General features: G+C 35.8%; 1 protein-coding gene across 3 annotated transcripts in view; it reads right to left on the reverse strand.

Moving 5' to 3' along the window:
• Nucleotides 1–23,315, reverse strand: part of nck2b (NCK adaptor protein 2b) — a 39,967-nt gene continuing 16,652 nt past the window's right edge. Inside the window, exons 1-4 of one of the 3 annotated variants that reach the window (XM_052559035.1) lie at nt 20,539–20,795; nt 18,972–19,213; nt 4,004–4,719; nt 1–1,167 (exon numbers count right to left, since the gene is read on the reverse strand). In XM_052559035.1, the coding sequence (XP_052414995.1) occupies nt 973–1,167; nt 4,004–4,719; nt 18,972–19,197 (1,137 nt within the window). In that variant the 5' untranslated portion in view covers nt 19,198–19,213; nt 20,539–20,795 and the 3' untranslated portion in view covers nt 1–972. Of the gene's footprint in view, nt 1,168–4,003; nt 4,720–18,971; nt 19,214–19,291; nt 19,448–20,538; nt 20,796–23,315 lie in introns of those variants that run through there. The other 2 variants (XM_052559034.1, XM_052559033.1) reach the window with 2 other exon arrangements.

Genomic DNA, 23,315 nt, shown 5'->3' on the forward strand with positions numbered 1-23,315 from the left:
TTTGCCATTATATTCTTGCAAAATGTTTAATCAAACAAGAGTATTTCAACTTTTTGCACAGCTATCATAGATGTGGAGCTCACTACACTGTCCCCACCGCTTTATTTTTTTCTCACATTAAATAAACATGGTTTTAAATAACAATGCTCAGTAACATTCATTTGTACCATACTTTTATAAAAGCTCAGAAACCAAAAGCTGATTGGACTCATTTGCAAAGAGACCAAACCATTATTTTCAAATGGTACCCTTTAGTAAAGTAACTTGAACAGTGTTTTGCTGTAATATGGAAGTCTATGGCAACACTTTAATGCTGATACAGATGTGTCAGTCTGAACGAGGTGGATATAGTTCTCTTATATATCTAATATATATATATTAGACGAGCAGTGCTTGAATGTGAAGGTGGCACATTTGGTTAAGCATATACAAAACATTCATCTTATAAGACCCTCCTGTTAGCATTTCTCAGTTCATCCAGCAGGGGGCGACAAGTACCTGTCACAACTCTCTCTTTGGCAACTCCTATGTACTGTATATACAGTTTCCTTTAATTCCACTGCGTCTGTATTTGTGCACTTGCCCCGTGACAACTTTATATGTCGAAATCTGTATCAGGTGAAGGCTGCATCTGTTGGATTTCTTGTATCTCGATGTCGGCTAAGTGTGAACAGAAAATAAGGTCAAGGCCATGGGCAAAGTGCTTCAATTATCACTTGGAAAAGGCGATATTCATTAAAGCGAACCACTCCAGGGGAAAAGATGAGCTAAAGCAACAGGATTAGAAATAACACACTGGCAGAAACAACATAATGTTAAATCCTGTGATTTTCCTGTGGGTTGGTATTTAGTAAGTCCCTTGTTTTCTGATGAGAAATGATGGGTAATTAGGAGTTGCAGATCATTTGGCTCAGTATGAGGTCATATCTGGTCTGGTCCAGTAAGGCCTGTTTGTAAGGCCACTGTGGAAGGTCACTGGAGGGGTTTGATAAGGTAAAGCTTCTCTCCATGTTCACTTGTAAAGATGGGAGCTTTTTTGTAGTGCTCTAACAGTTCATCCATAGTATTGAAGCGGCGTTGACCGATGCAGTAAACTCCATTCGACAGCTGCACTTTAAAGTGTTTGTTCTTCCCGACTGCTTTCAGAGACACTGAGAAATCACTCGGCTGGAGAGAAGGAGAGAGAAAGAAACAGAATGTTAGTTTAGTGAACTTCAGCCTACAGGTGGCGCAATAAGCCATAGATTCCTTTTCAGCTCCCCAGCATTGCAAATTTCTGGTGTTTTCCTTATTTAACAAAGCTGAATAAACTCATCTGCTGATAGTCCTGAGCTGGGTGTATACAATAGAGAAAACATCCCAAATATGCAGTAACAGAACTGCTCTAGATTGAAAAGCATGTTTATTTCAATGACATGTACAGGTGCATATAAAAGAATAATAATATCTTTAAAAAAAATCACTTTTTGGTAACTTATTTCAAAAAGTGAAACTTTCATATATTCTAGATTCATTGCATGTAAAGTAAAACATATCAGTTTTTTTTTTTTTTATGTATTTTTATGATTAGAGCTTACAGCTCATGAAAGTCAAAAATCCAGTATCTCAAAATATATTTCCTAAGATCAATCAAAAAAAAAAAAGAAAAAAGAGAAAAGGGATTTGCAAAACAGAAAAGTTCAAGTTCTTTAATGTATGTTAATTTATGGACTCAATACTTGGTTGTGGCTTCTTTAGCACAAATGACAGCTTCAGTGAGGTGTGTTATGGAAGCGATCAGCCTGTGGCACTGCTGAGGCACTATTGAGCATTCAGCTCGTCTGTATTGTTGGATCGACTTCATATGGGGTTCAGGTCAGATATGTTGGCTGGCCAATCAAGCACAGTAATATTATGGTCAGTAAACCTTTTGGAATTAGTTTTGGCACTGTGCTAAATTCCTGCTGGAAAAGGAAATCTGCATCTCCATAAACCTTGTCAGCAGATGGAAGCATAAAGTGCTCCAAAATCCCTGGTAGATATCTGCATTGACTTTTGACTTGATAAAACACAATGGACCAAAACCAGCAGACGTCACGGTACGGTAAATCATCTCTGACTTCAGAAACTTCACACTGGACTTCAAGCACATGGTTTTCTCTCCAGTCTTCCTCCAGACTCCAGACCTTGAATTCCAAATATAATGCAAAATTTACTTTTATCTGAAAAGAGGACTTTGACAGTTATTTTTTCCTTAGCACAGGTAAGATCCTTTCTGTTTCAGAAGTGGCTTGGGAGCCCTTTTCCTGAAGACTTCTGACTTCTGAGAATGAGAATGAACTCTTGATGAACTCTTGATGCACTGACTCCAGCTTCAGTCCACTCCTTGTGAAGCTCTCTCAAGTGTTTGAATCAGCTTTACTTGACAGTCTCAATCTTGCGGTCATCTCTGTTGCTTGAGCACCTTTTACTACCAAATTTCTTCCTTCCAGTCAACTTTGCATTTAATATGCTTTGATACAGCACTGAACAGCCACCCCTTTGAGTAATGACCTTCTATGACTTACTCTCTTTGTGGAGGGTGTCAATGATTGTCTTCTGGACCATTGCCATGTCAGCAGTCTTTCCCATTATTGTGGTTTCAAAGAACAAGAGACAGTCTTTTAATGATACTCAGATGTAAACATTCCAATATTTCGAGATACTGGATTTTTGGCTTTCATGAGCTGTAAGCTCTAATCATCAAAATTAAAATGTTTTAAATATTTTACTTTACATGTAATGAATCTAGAATGAATTAAATTATTTTTACTTTTTGAAATAAAAAAAAAAAAAAAAAAAGAGGACTTTTTCAAGATGCGCTTGTATGTCCACGATAAAGAAATGTAGCTCTAAATTTATCAAGCTTTTAAAAATGTACTACTTGTTTCATATGGTTTTAAAAAATAAAATCTTACAGAAAAGTAAAAATTTTATGGGTCTAAAATGTCATGGAACAGTAATAAAAAAAGTTTCCTTATACATTAAATATATAGGAATATATCCATCACTATCATTTATTATCAATTGTTTATGTTTTTTGGTCACACCACAATACATTTTACAACCTAAACTTAACCAAAGTACCTTATATTTTAAGAAAGTTGTCCAGAAAAAAGGTGTTATGATATCTAATGTCTAATAAATAACATGCAAATAAAACAATTAGAATAAATTACTGAAATTTTTCTGTAAAGCACTATTAACTGTTAAGTGACCTCTAATTTAGAATAAAATAAATAGGGGAATAACTTTATTGCATTAGATATGTCACATTGCTTATACATGATTGGACCAATTTCAGTGTGAGCTTTCTAACCCAGAGCATAACCTGTCCCGGGGCAGACTATTAGTTTCTGGCGAATGGCAAAAAACACCAGTATAAGCTGAGTGACTTACATAGTGCCTAAAACCCAAGCATGGTGAATGATCAGTGTTATTTTAGTATTACTTACATACTACTGTAGTTCTTATTGACATTTTGAATGAGTTTTATATATATATATATATATATATATATATATATATATATATATATATATATATATATATATATATATATATATATATATGTGTGTGTGTGTGTGTGTGTATATATATATATATATATTTTTTTTTTTTTTTTTTTTTTTCGGGATTTATTTTAATAGAATAGTTACATTTATAGTAATTTTTTTTTTCATTGTAGTTTTTAAGAATATTCTGAATGAGCGTTTATTTTTATACTTTCAGTTTTCATCGTAGAATTGTTATATTTAAAGTCATTTTGTTATATGCTTTTCACCATTTTTTTATTTAATTTATTTTTATTTCAGTTTTTGTTTTCATTTTATTTCCAGTTCATAATGTTTTAACTGTTTTATTTACCCACAATAACCCTGCAAATGTCACCATGGACACAGCACTCAAGTGACTTTTCACAGCTATTGAAAGCAGTTCTCTGGTCACTGCATTTCGATTAGATCCAGATAAACCCTTGACTCACAGAGGACTCGCTGTCCCGCACAAGGAAGTCTCCCTCCACACCCCTCTCGTTCAGTGCACTCTCAGCCTGGTTCCGTGTCACGCTGCCATAGTACCAGTCCTTTCCGGCGAATTTCCCCGTGCGGGAGGGTCCCGTGTGGTTATTCTGCTGGGAATGGGAGCCCGAGGCTAATGGACCATCATTGAGCACAACCACATAGTTCTTTGGCACCAGACCCACCTGCCCACGGCAGTTCTTACACCTCCACCATTCTGGGTCATTCTCTGGCTTCTCCAGCACCTCCATCATCTCGCCCTTCTCAAAGTTCAGCTCCTCATCCGTGACGGAACTGAAGGGGTAAAGCGTCTGAACAGAGTGAAGGACTCTGGGGCCCTGACCGTTACTGAGGTCTGGCCTTGAGGTGAAGACAGCGGGAAAGTCAGCTGACGTGTCCTCCACCTCTTCCTCCTGGACGTAGTTGGAAGGGAACCAGCCCATCTGACCATTATAGCTGCCCCTCCACCAGCCGTCACTGCATTTCTCCAACACCATCAGCTGGGCTCCCTTCACCAGGCTGAGCTCATCCTCCCGCTCCGCATTGTAGGCAAACTTCGCCACCGCTGGAGTGTTCAGGTCATATATTCTTTCTGCTCCACCCCCGTTAGACGAGTACTCATCCGTGCTGGGTGTTGGAGAGGCTTCCCGTGTGCTCATTTTGCGTTTCGTTTTTCCCAAGCCTGAGATAGAGAAACAGAGGTATTAGACATCAGACACAGTCATTATCTAAAACTCAAGCCTCTGAGCTCTGCTAATTTGAAGTTGAAGAGAAAGGGCAGGGACATTGATTAAGGCTGTAAATTCTTCAACACTAATCATTTCCTGCTGAAAGAAGACATGTGATGTCATTACTGCAGCGTACCACATTTCCTCTTCTGCCCTCTATTTGTCCTTTCTCACATTCTCCAACCTCATCCATCACATCTCCTGTTGCTGCCAACCATCAAAATATTATATATAGATACTTCACCTTTTGTAAGCTCATGGTCAGTAAGATTAGTGTTGCTTTCAAAAGAAGATTCTAATAGTCAACAAGGCTGCTTTTATTTGATAAAAAAACAGTCACTTGATCCTTCAGAAAAAGGAAAGAAGAAAAAAAATTAAGAGAAAGGCTGTCCACCCATATAGATAGGTTTTTCAAGTTCAAGTTGCTTTATTGGCATGACATTTAAATTATAGTACTGCCAAAACACTTTAAGTATATGTAAATACAGAATATATTTACCCACCAAAGAAGTAATTGAGAGATAGAGAGAACAAATTTCAGTATCTCTTGTAGTGGTGTACTTGGGACAGACCAGATGAAAGTGCTTCTTTATCCTTGATTCAAATCACAGTGTCTGCAGAATCATCTTTTTTTTTTTTTCTTTTTTTTTTTTAAACAATAGGTGAGTAGGCCGATATTTTATGTTGCTGCATAAAAGGCTACATCACAAAATATTGTGTTAATAAATATGTTTACAGGGCTTGCAACAATGCTACACAGAAACAATTGCTTATCTGGGCATTTTGAATACTGCAACATGAGACATTGAGCAAAGACAGTGAGCATAATGACCCACCAAAAAAAATATATTAAAACATAGTCAATAAACACATCTATATGTTCACACACATTAACACACAATCACACACAATTGTACCCAGCAGTTTCCTTCCTGCAGCAGATGATCCACACACCTGTTTGCACACACTTATCTCACCACTGCCTTTCTCACTCAGCAAACAACACACACACACACACACACACACACACCCTCTCACTCTCTGTCTCCACCCCTAAGCTCCCCCCTCCATCTCAATAAACACCTGCAGAGCATTCTAAATGACAATACCTTCTTCACTATACTATGAAAGAATAAAAAAAAGAATGCAGGTGCTCACGTTGTCTGCTCAGCTGAGGAAAGAGAGTAAAGGTGGCCTAGTTTTAGAAGCGAAAAGCATCATGATATACTGGGTGTGCATTGGGGAGGATTGTTGTGGATGATTGTGTACATTCACACATGGTGTGTTTCCATTCAAATGAGGAGGACATGTGTCTAGAAATGACTAGAATGGGGCTAAATTCTAAAAAAAAGCTTTATGTTTTTCCCCCCTCAAAATTTATTATAAAAATGCAATAAAAAAAATAAATTAAACCTGCCAGATTTAAACTTGGAGACAGGGTATTTAATTACCTTAAAGATCCCAAAAAATTACAATGTGTACCCTTCTTCTTTGTATGTATAAATATAATAAACAAGAACTCACATAGACAGGCATCACATCAGTGGCACTGTGTATGTAAATGGACATGTGGCGTGAGAGTGTGTGAAATGCCAATTGCATGAGTCTCACAATGAATGCATGAGAGTTAGTAGCAGCCCTGTAAATAGGAAAGGAAATTAAATATTCATCAAAAGACATATTGGTCAATGACATGAGGCTCGTGTCTGAATTTATTAATTTATCTGGGTTATTAGTAATGACACTATATATATATATATATATATATATATATATATATATATATATATATATATATATATATATATATATATATATATATATATCACACTGCGTGAATTATCTCATCTCAACAATGAGAGTCAGTCTGGTTAACACTATCTGCTATTGCTGATAAGGGCTTCCATTATTGTGCATGTGCATGTGCATGCACACACACACACACACACACACACACACACACACACGTAATCTGTTGTACCAGCAATATAACCAAAAAATGTTTTTCCACTGTCAAAATTTCAATTGCGATGATTTGCATATTCCAGCCAGTTCATAAGAGAGCACCAGCATTTTCCCCACTTCAAGCACTGAATAAAATTCACTTCATATACAAACTTCTCATAACTGTAAATCAGTTTAAACATGACGCATGAAGTAAAGGGCACATGATGAACACGTTCTGCTCAGTATATTGTTTTGCTTGTGGCAAGACAAGGAAGAATAGCAAACATTATTTGTTGAGGAAGAAAACAAAAGCCGTTCTGTGAAATGTTTTTACTACTGGATAATAAACACTAATGTACAATTAATGGAAGCATGAAATTCATCTCAGGTACACATACTAACAGACACACCAGGGACAACCTGTACGTAAATGCAAAAAAGGATTTTAATTTTTTTTCTAGTTTAAAAGTGTGTGTTGGGATTTCAGAAAACGTGCTTAAGCTATTGTTACTCAAATAATTGTTAAATGGCAGTGGACTGCTGTTTTTGTGTAACTTTAGCCAGCAGTACCCACAATTCTCTTGTCTATTTAGTCTAAATATACTTTCTATGTTGCACTCATTGCAAAATGAACATGTCTATAATAAAAAATAAATAAATAAATAAATCTTGGTTCAGTGAACTGATGACTCAAGATCTGGATCGATTCTGATTCTTGAATTAATTGTTTGGAGGTTTTAACCAATTTGACAGAAGTCGTTGTTGATGTAATCTGAAATTATTAATTAAAAAGGAATACCTTATATGATGATGAATTTTTCATTTTCTGTGAAAATATATTTAATTAGCCTTATTTTTCAAAAGTATAACAACAAATAATAGTTTGGGACACATGCTGAAAAGTTCATTTAGTTTGCTTTATTTCAAATTCTGAATTATGATTGGAGCTTTAAGGACAGGAAAGCTTTTTATGTCCAAACTGAAATAAAATAAAATTGTCCAGGCATTTATATATTTCTATTGTAGGCTTATTGGGACTCAGATGCTCCAAGTTTTACTGAGGTATTAAAGCTGTAGTCGATTAATTAAAGAAACTGTGCATCGACTACACTTGTTGTGTCAAATCATGTGATAGGGCTTTGCAATTTTGGATGTCCCCATCTTATATTTACTGTCGCTATGGTTACAGGTCTCAGTCACATATAGAATTCATACAGTCTGCTTCTTTTATGATGTCATGGAATTGAACAGCAGTATTGTAGTCACTTTGGACCGTGTGTTTGACAAGGACAAACAAGATATGTTTATTCATTAAAGTAAAACTATAAAAATACAAGAATTATCAACTTGTTTAATTCCTTAAAATTATTTTTCTGAAAAGAATCAAATTTTTCTTTGTTTCTTTCCATCTTTGTGTCACTGCTTTCAGTGGGGAAAGTGGCAAGAAAGACAGCAATAAAAGGTAAAAAATAAAAAAAATCTGAATGTGTAGCATCTGGATACATTAGAAACTGTATTAACTAGTGTTAAAGTGAAGCAAGAATCTTCCATGTGAAAAATGTTACTGTATTTCTGAATATTTCCTTCATTTCATTCTTTACATGGCTTTTTCCATCTACGTGTCATGGTTTGAGCCATCACGATGGAAAATGTGGTGGAAAATATAACAGCAATAAAAGGTAACTCCAATCTCAGTGTTTTATATGAATACATTTCCAGCATGAACTTTTAATTCTGGAAAATCACCGTATTTCTGAGCATATTCTTCTCCATTTCTCTCTTTGTATGACTCTTTCCAACTACATGCCATGGTTTGAGCCATGAAAACGATAAGAAAGATGTAACTACAACAAAAGGCAAGTCAAATCTTTGTTTTGCATATGAAAAAAAAAAAAAAAAAAAACTTAAGTATCAATCTTGTTTTCTGGAACAATCACTCTTTCTGAGCACAATCTTCTGTTTCTTTCTTTGCATGAGATTGTCCTACTACCGTAAATGACTTGGTTTGAGCCATCACAATGGCAAAAAAGGTAATAAATGTCATGTGACATCAAAAAACTTTATTAACTTGTGTTAAAGTGCAACATAAATCTTTTATTCTGAAAATCTAAATGAATTTCCGAATGTTCTTCTCTTTCTTTATTAGCATTACTCTTTCTAACTACATGCCATGGTGTGATCTGCCATAATGACCTGGTAAAGTAAATCATCCAACAGCAATATAAGGAAAGTCCAGTCTGAATGTTTTGTATATGAATACATCAGAAACTGTATAGTATTGTAAACTTTATTGTACATTTTCTTCAATTTCTTTGCATGACTCTTTATGCAACGGTTTGAGCCATCACAATATCAAACATGGTAATACATCAAAACACTGTTGTTACACTAGTGTTAAACTGCAGCATGATTTTTTTTCTGTAGAATTTCTGTATATCTGAAATTCTCTGTTTCTTTCTTTGCATTATTCTCTCCATCTGAGCCATCACAATGGCACACCTGGTAAAAAATAAGATATGATATAAATAATATGACAGCAATAAAAGGTAAGTCAAATATCAAAGTTTGAATACATCAAATAAATATTATATTCTGAAAAATCGTTATATTTCTTAGTATATTCTTTGTGTATTTCTTTGACTATTTCCAACTACATGCCACAGTTTGAGTGTTTCAAACAGTGCACAGTTTCTTACATCACAATGGCAAATGTAAGAAAGATGTGACGGCAACAAAAGGCAAGTCCAATCTAAATGTTTTTACGAGAATACATAAAAAATTATTAACTACCATCTTATATTCTGGAAAATCGCTGAATTTCTGAACATTTTGTTTTCTTTGCATTACTCTTTCTATCTACATGCCTTTGTCGGAGATGCCACAAATGGTGAATATGGTAGGAAACATAACTGTAACATTAATCTTTTTTTTTTTTTAAGAAAATCTTTGCATGTTCTTCTGTTTCTGTGCATGACTCTTGTTAACTACATGACTTAGTTTTAGCAGTCACTATGGCAAAAATGGTGACAACATCAAAAACCTGCATTATATCGAAGTACAACATAAATCTTTTATTCTGAAAATCTATGTATTTCTCAACATGTTCATCTGTTTCTTTCTTTGAATGCCTTTTTCCAACTGCATGCCATGGTTTGATCTATCACAATGGTGAATATGGTAAAAAAAAAGATTATCTGACAACATCACACACACACACACACACACACACACAAAAACATGAATCTTTTATCATGGAAATTCACTCTATTTCTTAATATGTTCATGTGCTTCTTTTCAGTATGACTCTTTCAAATTATATGTCACATTTTGAGCCGTCACTGAGGTATAGTCTAGTAGTTCAGTAGATTCATACTGCAAGAATACTCAGAAGTTTTCTTTACATCATACTTTAAGTATACTACTACTAGGGGTGTAACGGTTCGCTGAAGAAAAAAAATGAACTGCTCGGTTCACCACACACGGTTCGGCACACACTGGCACCGCGGTTCAACTTAAATCTGACAAAGCACTTGTAGTAATATGGTTTGCTATAAACAGCATGTTAAACTACGGAGCCCCACACATGACACGCAGGAAAAAATATAAGGCTAAATCGTAACTCGATTTATAAATTGTGCGCACGATTTACTAATTAGTTCCCTTGATTTGCTAAATCGTGCGCACGATTTAGCAAATCGAGCAAACACAATAGTAAATCGAGGGAACGCAATAGTAATCATATGCACGTTTTAGTAAATTGGGGGAACGAATTAGTAAATGTATTTTTTTTTTTTTTCTTGCATGTCATGTGCGGGAGTCTGTATAAAACAAACAGGGTTCAGGTAATATATGTTTCTGTTGATGGATGTGCATTCTGGCTTCCCAGACATTACAACAACAGCGATGAGAGAGGAAAAAAAAAAACACCTCGACAAATCTTTCACTTTTGTTCAAGTCATTTATTCCGTCATCACCCTGATGGTGATATTGCTCGCTCACAGATGAGATCTGAATAGCACACATTAATATGTTTAAACTAGACTCATTTAAGCTTTGCCAGTTTAAACATTTAATAGTCAGAGGACGCAAGTTTGCACGCACAGTGAGAAGATTTGTGCGTGTGCTTATCCAAAGCGCGCAAACCCGCACCTCAGAACAAGCGGAAATATTAAGCTCTCTCTGAAGTATTTTGTTTAAAATTGACAAATTCAGACAAAAATTTGGTCAGAATGCCCATCTTGGTAAGTATCCTATAGAAGACATAGATGGCTGAACGTAGGCCTACTGGATCAGTGCATTCTCTTAAAGTGACAGTCTTTACATTAATCGAACAGCAACAACAAAGAAATCACTCACTGCTCTTGATTAAAAAGTTTTTGTAACTTTAATAATTTAAATGTTTTAATGTGTATATATTTTGTTGTATGAATATCTGAACATACAAAACCTCCAAAGAAAGAACAGGGTATCTGCTTGTAAACAAAAACATTTTATTATAGCTTCATGCATTCTTTTTTAAATATTAAATGTGGGTAATTTCATAAAAAAAATAACATTTTGAATTAAAAAGTTGAAAAAAGACTATGAACTGGATTCAGAATGAGCATCAAAACGTAGATCGATCAACACCCCAAAGCTTGACTGTAATTATTACCTCTTCATCTGTCTACTTTTATTCCATAACGTTACAGTTTTGATACTGTTTCATGTCAAATGATCATGTTATATCTGTTAGTATCTGTTGTTTCTTTTTTTCTTCTTCACTTGTTCTTTTGGAAATTCTGTAAAGAAGATGTGTACTAGCGCCCTCTACCAGATAACAATGAAAACACAGATTCTAGGTCAAGTTCAAATATATTTAGACTTTTTGTAAGTATAGGACAAGTATACTTAAATGTAATTTTAAGCATATTTCTGAGAAGTACATAAAGCCCATTTCTGAGAAGAATATAAAAAGTAAACTAAAAACATACTTTCCTATTTTTAGTTTAAAAGAAGTATGCTAATAGCACACTTGAGTAAACTTCTTTTTTGTAAGGGTTATCTCAACAATGCACATAAAAGCAAGTAGAGACAGTCTGGTCTTCCCTATTGCTATCTCTGCTATCGCTTATGAGGACTTCCATACTTCCATTATCACACATGTGCACACACACACACACACACACACACACACACACACACACACAAAACAGTATCAGATCAGTTGTTTGGCAAATGGTTCGTTTAATAAATAAATTTATGTTGTACCAACTTTTGACGCTTTAGCGGTTAATAAACAGAACTGCTTGCGTCTTGCGGAAGAACATCGTAGCCGGAACTACTTCTCTCTGTTTATGTCTATGAAGAATCACAAAGGTACTGGGTTACTCCGCCGCGGTACCCCCGAAGCAATCTAAAATAGTCCGAATATAAACACTTATTATAGGTGAACCCTAGTGATTCAGGACAAGCTAAAAACACGGTTTGGAAAATGGATTCATGGTGTACTAGCTTATTATGTTCATTTTTCTACATTTTGAACACAAACAAAGTTACGGACCGCAGCTCTGATTGGTTGTTTTTTACCGGGAGCGCATGACTTTCTGCAAATGGCAATAGGAGCACTGGGAGGAGCCAGAGGAGCTTGATTTTTTTCACAGATTATCTGTCTCATATTCTACTGTCAGGACATAATGACAGGTTTAATAAATATGTAAAAAATATTTTTTTACAAAAGTTCCCCACAGCACCTTTAAAACAGGAGCAAAAGATCACATTGTGATGCAAATCCAAGTGAAATGGACTATCACAAAAGAAATAAGGGTGGAGACTTGATTGTATCAATCAGTTGTTGAAAGATCAGCTGAATGTGAGCTTGTGATCATTTTGAAAGAAAAGGTTTAAGATTAGTCAATTGACAGGAGAAGTCTGGCATACATCATCAGAGAGGTCTGGCATTTTGTGGAAGATGAAGTCATCATGACATATTCATTAAAAAAGAAAGGCATTTACAAAAAAAGATAAGGGGAATTTTCATTTCATGAAGTAGTTTTTCGTTATTTCTTTACAAAAGAGTCATATGTGTGATGTAACCAACATGCAATATACTATGAAAAATAGAACAATGAATCATTTAAATATTAGATCATTTCCACTGTTTATGACGAGGCAAGGTCAGTTCAGGGTTTTCTTTATTAGCAACAATAACAAACAGGAAACTTTTCACCTCAGGCATGATGATCCCAGTGCTTCATTAAAATAGTGATGTTCTCTATTAGCATACTATGACATGAGAAAGTACTGGTCTAAAACAAGAAAAAAAAAAAGTAAGTGGGAATCCTCTAAAGACAACAGCTTTGAGGCATTAAGGTCAAAGTTTTCCACAGAAACAGTTTCTCAGGACAGCAGGATGCAGCTCTTTACAGCTGGATGTTGTGGTCGCACTAAAACCAGTGTGAAACATCTCTGATTTATGCGAAGCCAAATACATACACTGTCAAGCTCAAAGTTAAAAATTAGGCTTCATGCATCATCATAACACTCCTGGTAACAAACATGAGTCTGTTTAGGGTTGGTTGGGGAGATGGAGTCATTCTACTGCAGTTTACAAGCAAAACAATGATCGAGCCTTTTATTCATATGCCCGTCTGTGCTTTCATTGGCTACACATTCAAACTTGAAAGAACAACATGTCTTGTTTTCTAAACTCACATCATCTGGTAGGTTTTTCCAAACAGGTGAATTATTCACAATTATGCCACACCAGAAAAATGTAACACTTGTCACACAAGATGGTTTGATCTCTACAACTGGAATTTTCTTCAAAAGCCACCAATCACGCACATCCAAACAGTCTAGCCAAGAACAAACCTCTCTTGCAAAAGAAGAGAACACGGGTGGGAAAATTAACCTTCACCTCAGGCTGTTTTCACAATACTTGTAACTGTGATGTTATTTATGACAAAGTGTGCCATATTTCATCAAGATTGTGCAAGGAAACAGAGCTTTATTCACACAAACTAAAATTAAACCAAAACCAGATCTTGACACCAAGGCCACACATTGTTTCCAACAATGTAGGCTAAAAGAGTAGGCTCCCCTGGTTCATCTGCTGTAATGTTTTCAATATAGGCTGACTTGAAATAACTTGAGCAAATAAAATACAGTGAACCAAACATCAGCGTGCCCACCTCTGTGTCACCGTTAGAAAATAACTGAAGTACAAAGCCTATTTCCAAAATAAATAATAGTTTAGCATTTGGATACATCACAAATATTGAATTGTGCCGAATGAGAGAGGTGGTATACACGAGCACAATGCTCCATTTTGCAAACAGTTGAGTGTGCAAACCTTTAAAGTATACGCCTTTGTCAGTGAGAGAAGCGTTCAGAATCAGCACATGGTCACTGTCTAGTGGGTTTTGTTTTCAAGTGCGCAACTCATGGCATTTTCTGTTCTTCAGAGAGCGGTTATCAAAAAGGGTTGCATTACTGGGGGTTCATTACTGGATTGAGGGTGAAATCCACTCAATTTTTTTCAATAATACTGTTTTCTCATTAACATGTCACTCGAGGTTTGACACCAATGAAATCAAATGTCATTGGTTATCATGAGTATCATGACAATTCATCACTGCTGTCAAATCCCCTGCAACTCATCATGACATATCATAATTTAATATAAATAAATACGACTTACAAATAATCATTTCAGTGAACAGCTTCACAGACAGTTTCTCTCTGTTTGCATAAAAATATCATACAGCCTTATAATCAGGGTTGCAAAAAGGTGGAACATTTCCAGTAAATTTAAAAAACATTACAGATATTCTGGAAACTTTCCAGGATTTTATTTTTTATTTGTGTATGTGTGTGTGAATATTCCTGGGATTTCTGGAAAGTTTCCAGGTTTTTTATCGAAAAATGTTCACCCCTTTGCCACCCTACTTAGAATACATTACATAATTCAAATGGACTAGCCTACATTTACTAAATTATTGTAGTTAAAGTGATGGTTTTCTTTCTTTTTTTTTTCTTTCCATCAGCTGTCCAATTTCACTATAATTGCATTGGGAAGGGCTGCGCAATCATTCTTCAAATTTTCGATATTTGTGCTTGATGGAAGAAATTAAGTCAGCTTTGGAACAACATGGTTGTGAATTGATGACAATTTTCACTGTCTTTAATTCCTTTCTCTACAAAGCTCACAGACTTTCCTCATGCAGAGAAAATTAAATCTTTATACACTGATAAGAAAAAAGACTGAGGGAAAGCGCAAGAAAATAGAGAGAGTGAGACAGATGAAGCCTGCCAGAGAAAGGGTAACCTTGTCACAATGGATGAGCAGAGGGGAGGTAACCTTGACAACTGCAAATTGTGTGCAGGGATGAAGGCAGGAGCTGTATGCATGAGCGGCATTGACAGAATGACCTCAAACACGAGCAGAGATGAGATTATGAGGCCAGCAGGTGAAAAACACCAATACACCAGCACACCCGTGTGTGTGTGAAAGAGAGAGAATGAGCAATAGAGAAACGAGCACACACACTTCATTTATGTAGCCCATAAACACCTCACAGACGGCAGATGAGCACATTTATCAAAGCACACTGAAAGAACAAAGAGCCTGTGAGAGAGCTGTCCTCACTCTGTCCGCCCAGGATCGATAGGCCAGTAGACTGAGGAAGAGGATGTGCTTTTAAAACATGACATCCGAGGCCAAGCATTGAGGCTGCCTGTACGGTCATGACAGTTTTTGGCTCCTTTTCAGTGCCAAGTAAAAGAGGCATTAGAGGTGGCAGAGTGTACAGTGTATTTTTGTTCTAGAGAAAGTGACGTAATAAAAAAAGTCATTACTTACTCATCTTCCTGCCAATCTAAACCCCTGTGTTTTTATTTATTTAATTACTCAGGCACCACTTAACACAGTTAATTTGAAAGAAACATGGCAAAAAAAATTGATGAATGATTTAAAACATTCACAGTCAATAAGAATCTTGCCTTTAAAAAAAAAAAAAAAACTTGCGCATTTAAGGCCCCGTCCACACGGGATTTTTTATCGGATAGGCGTTTCGTCCACACGGATCCGGCGTGAAACCGGGTCCCAGAGTGGATCAATTTGAAAACGCCATCTTTGCGTTTTCGTCTGGACGGCTAATCAGAATATTTTCTGAAACGATGACGTCATCAGCCCACGTCTCCCCCCTAGTCAGACACCTCTACGTCACGTAACAGCAACAAAAACATGAACAAACACTGAACGATTGTCTTTTTATTAACTAACATTAACACTGATTAATAAATGCATTGTTCCATGTTCGTTTGTGTACCACGCGCAAGGTTTATGAAAATAGTCCAAGTTTTCTTCTCTGTTTTTAGTGTATCTCTGTGGCAGAATTACAGCGCCACATACTGGTCTGGCATGTATACTACATCATTTTGCGGTTTCGTGTGGACGCGGATATTTCTTGAGACGAGGAAAAAAAAAGATCGGATTGGGGTAAACTCCGTCTCCGTGTGGACAGGGCCTAAAGCTGCAGATGATATAACTTAAGCATCCATTGGTGTGTAAATGCTAATAAAGTTAATATTATAGTTATCATTCTTTGAGAACAAGCAATAATCTGGGATTACTTATATCTTTCTCATTGACACAATGGTGATAATCTTTTAGTTCATATCATGTGGTGCTCTAACCCAAAACTTTATATATATATATAAAACTGTATACAATGAAGTCCTGGTTTGAATTTATTTTTTATTTTTTAATGGACAAGCTCTACTCTAAGAGTGATTTAAAACGGCAAAATGTTCTTGTTCAGAGAGGTCTGCAAATAACAAATGAACCAAAAGCAATCAAAACAGCTATTTAACAATGATTTTAATGAACAAGAAACAGTAACACAGCCAGCAGGATCTCACTGCAGAGGTTCTCGCCCTCCTTCCTCCCATTTCCTGCCTTCGACTCCATGCAGGGATTCATGTGTCAGTAATTAAGTGTAGCATGAAACGTGCTTCATGTGGAAAGTGAGGGAGGGGAGAAAAGGATGTTCTAGAAAGGTTAAGGTCAAAGAGGCAGAGAGCTGAGGCCCATTTAGCCTTACAGGGAAGGGGTGGTGCAGTGTGTGTGTGTGCGTGTGTCTATTTGTGATTTGGACGTCTTGTAAATAGCTGTCAGCAGGAAAATAAAACGGAGTGGAGGATGTTCCTAATTGCTCTCTCTGTCTCAGAAAGCGATGTTTTTTGCACTCCACAAACATCTCTGTCTTTGTGTACGTGTCTTGATTGCTGCCAAATCCCCCACCTATCGGAATTTGAACTGCAGATGTAATCCATATGCTACTGATCAAAAGTTTGGAATTATTAAGATTTTCTTTTTTATGTTTTTGAAAGAAGTCTTTAAAAAAGGCTACATCTATTTAAAAAAAAAATCAGTAAAAATTGCGAAAGAATATTAGTTCGATTTAATTTGTAATATTTCAAATGGTTACGGTATTTGTATTTTATAATATATAAAATAAAATAAAAAAATCTTAATGATTACAAACTGACTGGTACATGAGCCGTAAAACACAAATTAAATCAACAGTCTCTCCATTTCAATTTAATTTACCATGAAATGTTCTTACTTAAACCACCATGTTGTTGATAGGAAGATTAAAGAGGACGTTGAGGAAAAGATGCAACTGCCATTAGCACGGCTCATTTCCTACCATCTGCATATCAACTGCCTTTAGCTTGTTCATCCCAGGTGGTTAAAGCATAAGTGCGACACAGAAGAATCTCCACCACAATAACAACAATAATCAACCATGCTTCTATAAAAACAAAACCACTGTCTGGAACAAAGCAAAGCTCCTCCGAACATACATTCAATACGCTCCATGAAACAGCTGATCGATCTGTTCACCTCTCTCCCTTGTGTGATTAACGGCTGGAAAACTAATTAGGTTTTACAACGAAAGCCTTTAAATTAGTGCTTCCTGCTTACACATCCTTGATGATTAAGGTCATTTGTTTTTGTTTTTGCTTTTATGAAAGCTTTGAATTTCTCACATGAAATCAGGGAACAAGTCAGAAATGTCAGAGGAATGGAACCATCCTAAATAGTTAATGGAAAAATAAATAAATAAATAAAAGAACAATGGAAAAGAAAAAAAAAATCTGTTTGGATATTGCTTACTTTTAAGAAAAAAATCCTCAAGTGCTTATTAGTATTTGAAAAACTCATGTGGTGGAACCTACATTCAGAAACAAACAAAACAGGAAATGATATCATCATGCAAACCCCTCCAGACACTCATGACTGCGTGTCAAGGTTAATAAATCTCTAAAAATATTAACCTTTTCATGTCAAGGTAAGGTTAGATGATACACTACCATTTAAAAGTGCTCACCAAAGCTGAATTTATTTGATCAAAAATACTGTAAAAAACATAATCGAGTAAAATTTTTCAAATAAACGTTTTCTATACATCATTTTAATATTCTGATTTGCTGGCATTATTTTTTTTTATTTTAAACAATATCTATGGTTTCAATGTTGTCCTACTTGACTTTTTTTGGAACACGGTTTATTTAAACTAGAAATCTTTTGTAACATTATAAATGTCGCATTCTCTATTCTAATTATATTCTCTACTCTATAAAAAATGTATAAAAATAAAAAAAGCTAACACTAGCTTCTTTAATCTTTTTGAATTCTATCTTTTTCTTTTATTTATTATACAGTTAACAAAATCAAACGGCCTCTAACACTAGCTTTCTCTATTCTTTATCTATTCTATCCGTTTTATTTTTATATATAAAAATAAAAAACTGTTAAGCTAACTGAGACTTGTTCTAGCACTTGCATATCTTTGCTCTCTTGTCTATTTTGATTGCTTCTATTGTCCTCATTTGTAAGTCACTTTGGATAAATGTGTCTGATAAATGACTAAATATAATGGGTTCAATGTCATTTTTGATCAATTCAATGTGTCCTTATCGAATAAAAATATCAATTTCATACTTTTGTATAGAAGTACATATATTGGAATAAAATATTTAAGATGTGTGTACACTCACATTTACTTGAGCTGAAAAAAAGAATATTACTTTTCACTTCAAATGTTTAGTTTTTGAATTGAAATATACCGTATATATTTTAAAAATGTTTTTAAATTGTTTTTTCAAAACCAGAAGAAACTGCCATAAATTAAATTTTTTACACATCTGTCACCCTGACATTACTGGAAAACCCTTTATTAAAAGAAATCAAAATATACAAGTCTCTTACCAAGTGTATCTTTGAGATTTTTCACCAGAGAGCCTTTCTTTAGACTGTTCTTGCGTTCGACGTAATTGGAAGGGACATAGCCTGTTCTGTTGGATGCATTTCGTACTCGCCACCACGTTTTTGAATCATCCAGGAGCCACAAGCGCTCGTTTTTCCTAATGTCAAGTTCCTGGTCTTGCTGTGCCGTATAGTCCCACTTGGCAATAACAATCGCCTCCTCTGACATCTTTCATGGATTCTCTCTGAAATATAAAAAAAAGGACAAATTTAGAATCCTTGTCTATCCCAAAACACAAAGTACAAAAAAAGTGTGTACATGCCATAAAAACAGCAGATTGTTATGAGTCAAGATAAATAATTTTTTAGTAGGCTTAAGGAGATCCTGGACTCCTGAGAACCCATGTAGTTAGCCTCTCTAGACGCTGAGCAGCAACCGCAGGAGAAACAGGACGGATCTAGAGCCCAGTTACCCCTGAGGTAAAACGAACGGCTCTAAATGTGGGAGTCTCTCTCTCTCTCTCTCTCTCTCTCTCACACTCTCTCTCTCTCTCTCTCTCTCTCACTCACTCACACACACACACATACACAACACAAGGGCTACATTTACACACACCCCACTAGCAGCAGCCTTGGCCCTCAAACAGCTTTAAAAGCCTTCCCTTTTCACCTCCCCATCTTAAACACCGTAAATTATTCAGCAGAATACACTGACAGAGGAAAAAAGAGAGATATATTGAAATAAAAATAAGAAAGTGAATAATTGTGTGTCAGAATATTAATAAATGAATGAAACATCCATGTGAACTTACTGAGCAAACCACATAAGCAGGTTTAAAAAAAATACAAAATAAAGATGATATCCCACAACATGGCTACAAGTAAAAGAAAGAGAAAACAAGAGACAAATGAAAAATGATGTCATCATTTACTCACTCTCATGTCATTCCAAATACTTTTTTTTTATCTTTGGAAAACAAATAAAGACATTTTTGATTCTGATTTTTGTCAGTCTATGCATAATCAAAATATTCAAGCTTCAAAAAGCACATGAAAAGGCATCATAAAAGCTATCCATATGTGAATGAAGCACAAACATGCATGCATGATGACACAAGGAAAAAAACTCACTGGTTCTTTAGCATCAAGCACGCACAAATATATAATAAATCACTGACAAGTTTGAGAGTAAGTAAATAACCATTTTCCTTTTTGGGTAAATTATACATTTAATGAAAAAAAAATATATATATATCAAAAGTGTTACATAACCCAAAATCATTGCGTTATATTTTTTGTAAATTTATCTTTGATGTAAGGATTCTTGTATTGTAAAAAATGAATGTTCACATGACAGTTTACATTAAACTATCTTCTGCTGTTAAAAATTTCTAATTACCACAAGAGCATTAAAAACACTTTTTCTGATTTTAATTTAGTTTAGTTTAATTCTTTGCAAAGAATGAGAAAAAATATTTAAATTGTATTTTTCTATACGCTGCTGTAATCTAAAGAATTTCACAAACATTCGTACTGTAAAATCACCAGAGACTGAATTTTAATAACATACCATATATTCACTTAGACGTGTATTTATTGGATTCATGATTCAGCTCAAAGAATTTTTAACCATCGTTTGTTGAAGCTCCATGAATAAAAACACGGCATAAATCCAGTTTCTAGGTTAATAAATTAGCTTTTGCAAAAAATAAAAAATAAAATAGTTTTGCAATGACCATAATGCTGTCTTGAATAAGCATGCACTTCTCTCTGCTGATTATTAAGTAGCAAATCATACAACAAGGAGTCATGGTCCATGACTTCACTATAAGCCTATTGGCCTAAACTTCCTCTTTCAATGAAACACAGAAACACAAGACAGAAATCTGTGCTTGTTTAGCTTCATGTGATGAAAAGCAATCATGAAACCTCCCTGTGTGTGTGTGTGTGTGTGTGTGTGTGTGTGTGTGTGTGTGTGTGTGTGTGTGTGATTGAGTACGAGTAAGAGTGTGAGGGAGTGTGTCAGTAAAAGAGGCTATGATTGTGCTGTGACAGTGCCGTTTCCTGCTCCAGGGACACTCAGTGTGTTGCCATCCAATCACTCTGACAGCTGCCACACACAAACACAGTTTGTGCCGGTCAGCAGAGGACAGAGAACACTTCATGATACTGTACACAAACACTGGCCACTTTATCGTTAAACAGCCCCCTCCACACTTCATCAGTGACAGCAGGCTCCATTATTCATACTGCAAGCACAAATAGACGAAAAGCAAGTGCATTTAAATGTGTTTAAATGGCACTCGTATCAACACAAATCACGGGTCTTTTTAACTTCTCTTAAATTCTGATATGAAATGACAGCTTACAAATAGCAGCAAGCCTCAGGTATGGCTATAATCCACTACTTTAGAAGTTTAGGAGCAAACAAACACAGAAGTCATCATTCAAAACTGCTGCCAGATCTCCACATTCCACTCTCTCGTTCCCAGTGGAGTAGGGAAACTTGTCAACTCGCAGATAAAGCTGTCACGTGTGTCAACACTGGCTGATACAATTACAGTGACTGCCTGACAGCCAGCATTTTAAACAGCAAGGGATAAAATCTCCTCTGTAATAAACATGCAGGTCTCCTCCTAGATCTTTCCATTCCTTGTGTGTCGTTGAAAGAGAAACACGCTCTGAGTACAGAGAGATCTTCGCTCTGACACTCACCTGTCAAACCAGAGTCATAAAAATAATCTTTCCAAACACAAGGGGTCTGGTTAAACAGAGGACATTTAGTGCTTACAAATGCAACATTATATTCATTACTTAAAGGGATACTGACAATTTTGACATCAATCACTTACCCCCATGTCGTTCCAAACCCATAAAAGCTTAGTTTGTCTTTGGAATACAATTTAAGTTATTTTGGATGAAAACCGGGAGGCTTGTGACTGTCCCATTGACTGCCAACTAAATTGCACTGTCAAGGTTCAGAATAGTGCTTTTGCCATCAGTGGCCATCATTATGAAGTGACAAGAAATACTTTTTGTACACAAAGAAAACAAAAATAACAACTTTATTCAACAATTCGTCTCTCCGCATCACCGTAGCGCCATTTTGGAGAACATCCGCTGGAAGCAAGCAGCATGTGCTCTTCTGTGTCAGCCACGCTGCATTGATGCACTGTTTTCCTTCAAATCAAAGCAAAAATAGAAAACATATCCTTGTGGTGCGGCTGACACAGAATAGCATACGCTGCTTGCGTCCAGCGGATGTTCTCCAAAATGGCGCAACGGTGATGTGGAGAGACACAGAAGAGACGAATTGTTGAATAAAATCACTATTTTCGTTTTCTTTGCGTACAAAAAGTATTCTTATCACCTCATAAAATTCAGATTGAACCACTGATGGCAAAAGCACTATTCTGAAGATGTTTTTCATACTTTTCTGGACCTTAACAGTGCAATTTACTTGGGAGTCAATGGGAGAGTCACAAGCCTCCCCCTTTTCATCCAAAATATCTTAAATTGTGTTCTGAAGATGAACTAAGCTTTTTACTCCACCCTGAAATTCTCATTTTAGGAGTAACTCTTTAACCATGGTGCTAAACTCATAGAGGCCACATTGTGCAAATTCATAATCTGGTTATGCAACATGTTTATGGATTCAAAATGCAATTTATAAAAGCATTCATTTTGAGGTGGAGTAGTTAAAAATAAACCTCTATAACCACTAAATATAGTGCTAATGACTGACTAAGAAGGGTGGGGATAAGCAGATGATTTCAAACGATATTACTACACAAATACCATGACTATGACAATCAGTGAACACACAGTGAATCATGGCTAAACCTATACTGAATAATCCCTGTCAATATTAGGAAATGCATTTGTGGGTGGGTAGATGTATTTATAGAATCAATTTGAGATGGGACAGCATCCTTGACTTTAAATGTCGAAAGCAACAAAGTTTTAATCCGTGAATCATTCTTAACCTAATGTTTGATAACAATGTTTGTACCAAAAATATTGCGGCTAAAATATTTAAACAGCAAATTATTGCTTTTCCAGTCAAGTATTTTTGGTTGCTGACATATCTGTGCACCACTCCTGCATCACGCTAGTATCTTCCTAATTTATCCAGTAGTGGATCAAGAGATGCTATGGGAGCTTTGGTTTCACTCTCGTTTTCAGCAGATGTCCTTTAAAGTGGCAGCTGGAAGATGAAATCAACTGAGCTGAACAACTCAAGAGCACTTGAATTTCCTCTAACAAAAGGGTCTGCCAATCCCAGAGCTTCAGAAATCAAAGAAGCTCTTCAACAAAGGACCTTGGGCATCTCATTCTCCTCTAAAC

Source organism: Carassius gibelio, chromosome B6 (genome assembly GCF_023724105.1).
Source record: "Carassius gibelio isolate Cgi1373 ecotype wild population from Czech Republic chromosome B6, carGib1.2-hapl.c, whole genome shotgun sequence".
Lineage (NCBI taxonomy): Eukaryota > Metazoa > Chordata > Actinopteri > Cypriniformes > Cyprinidae > Carassius > Carassius gibelio.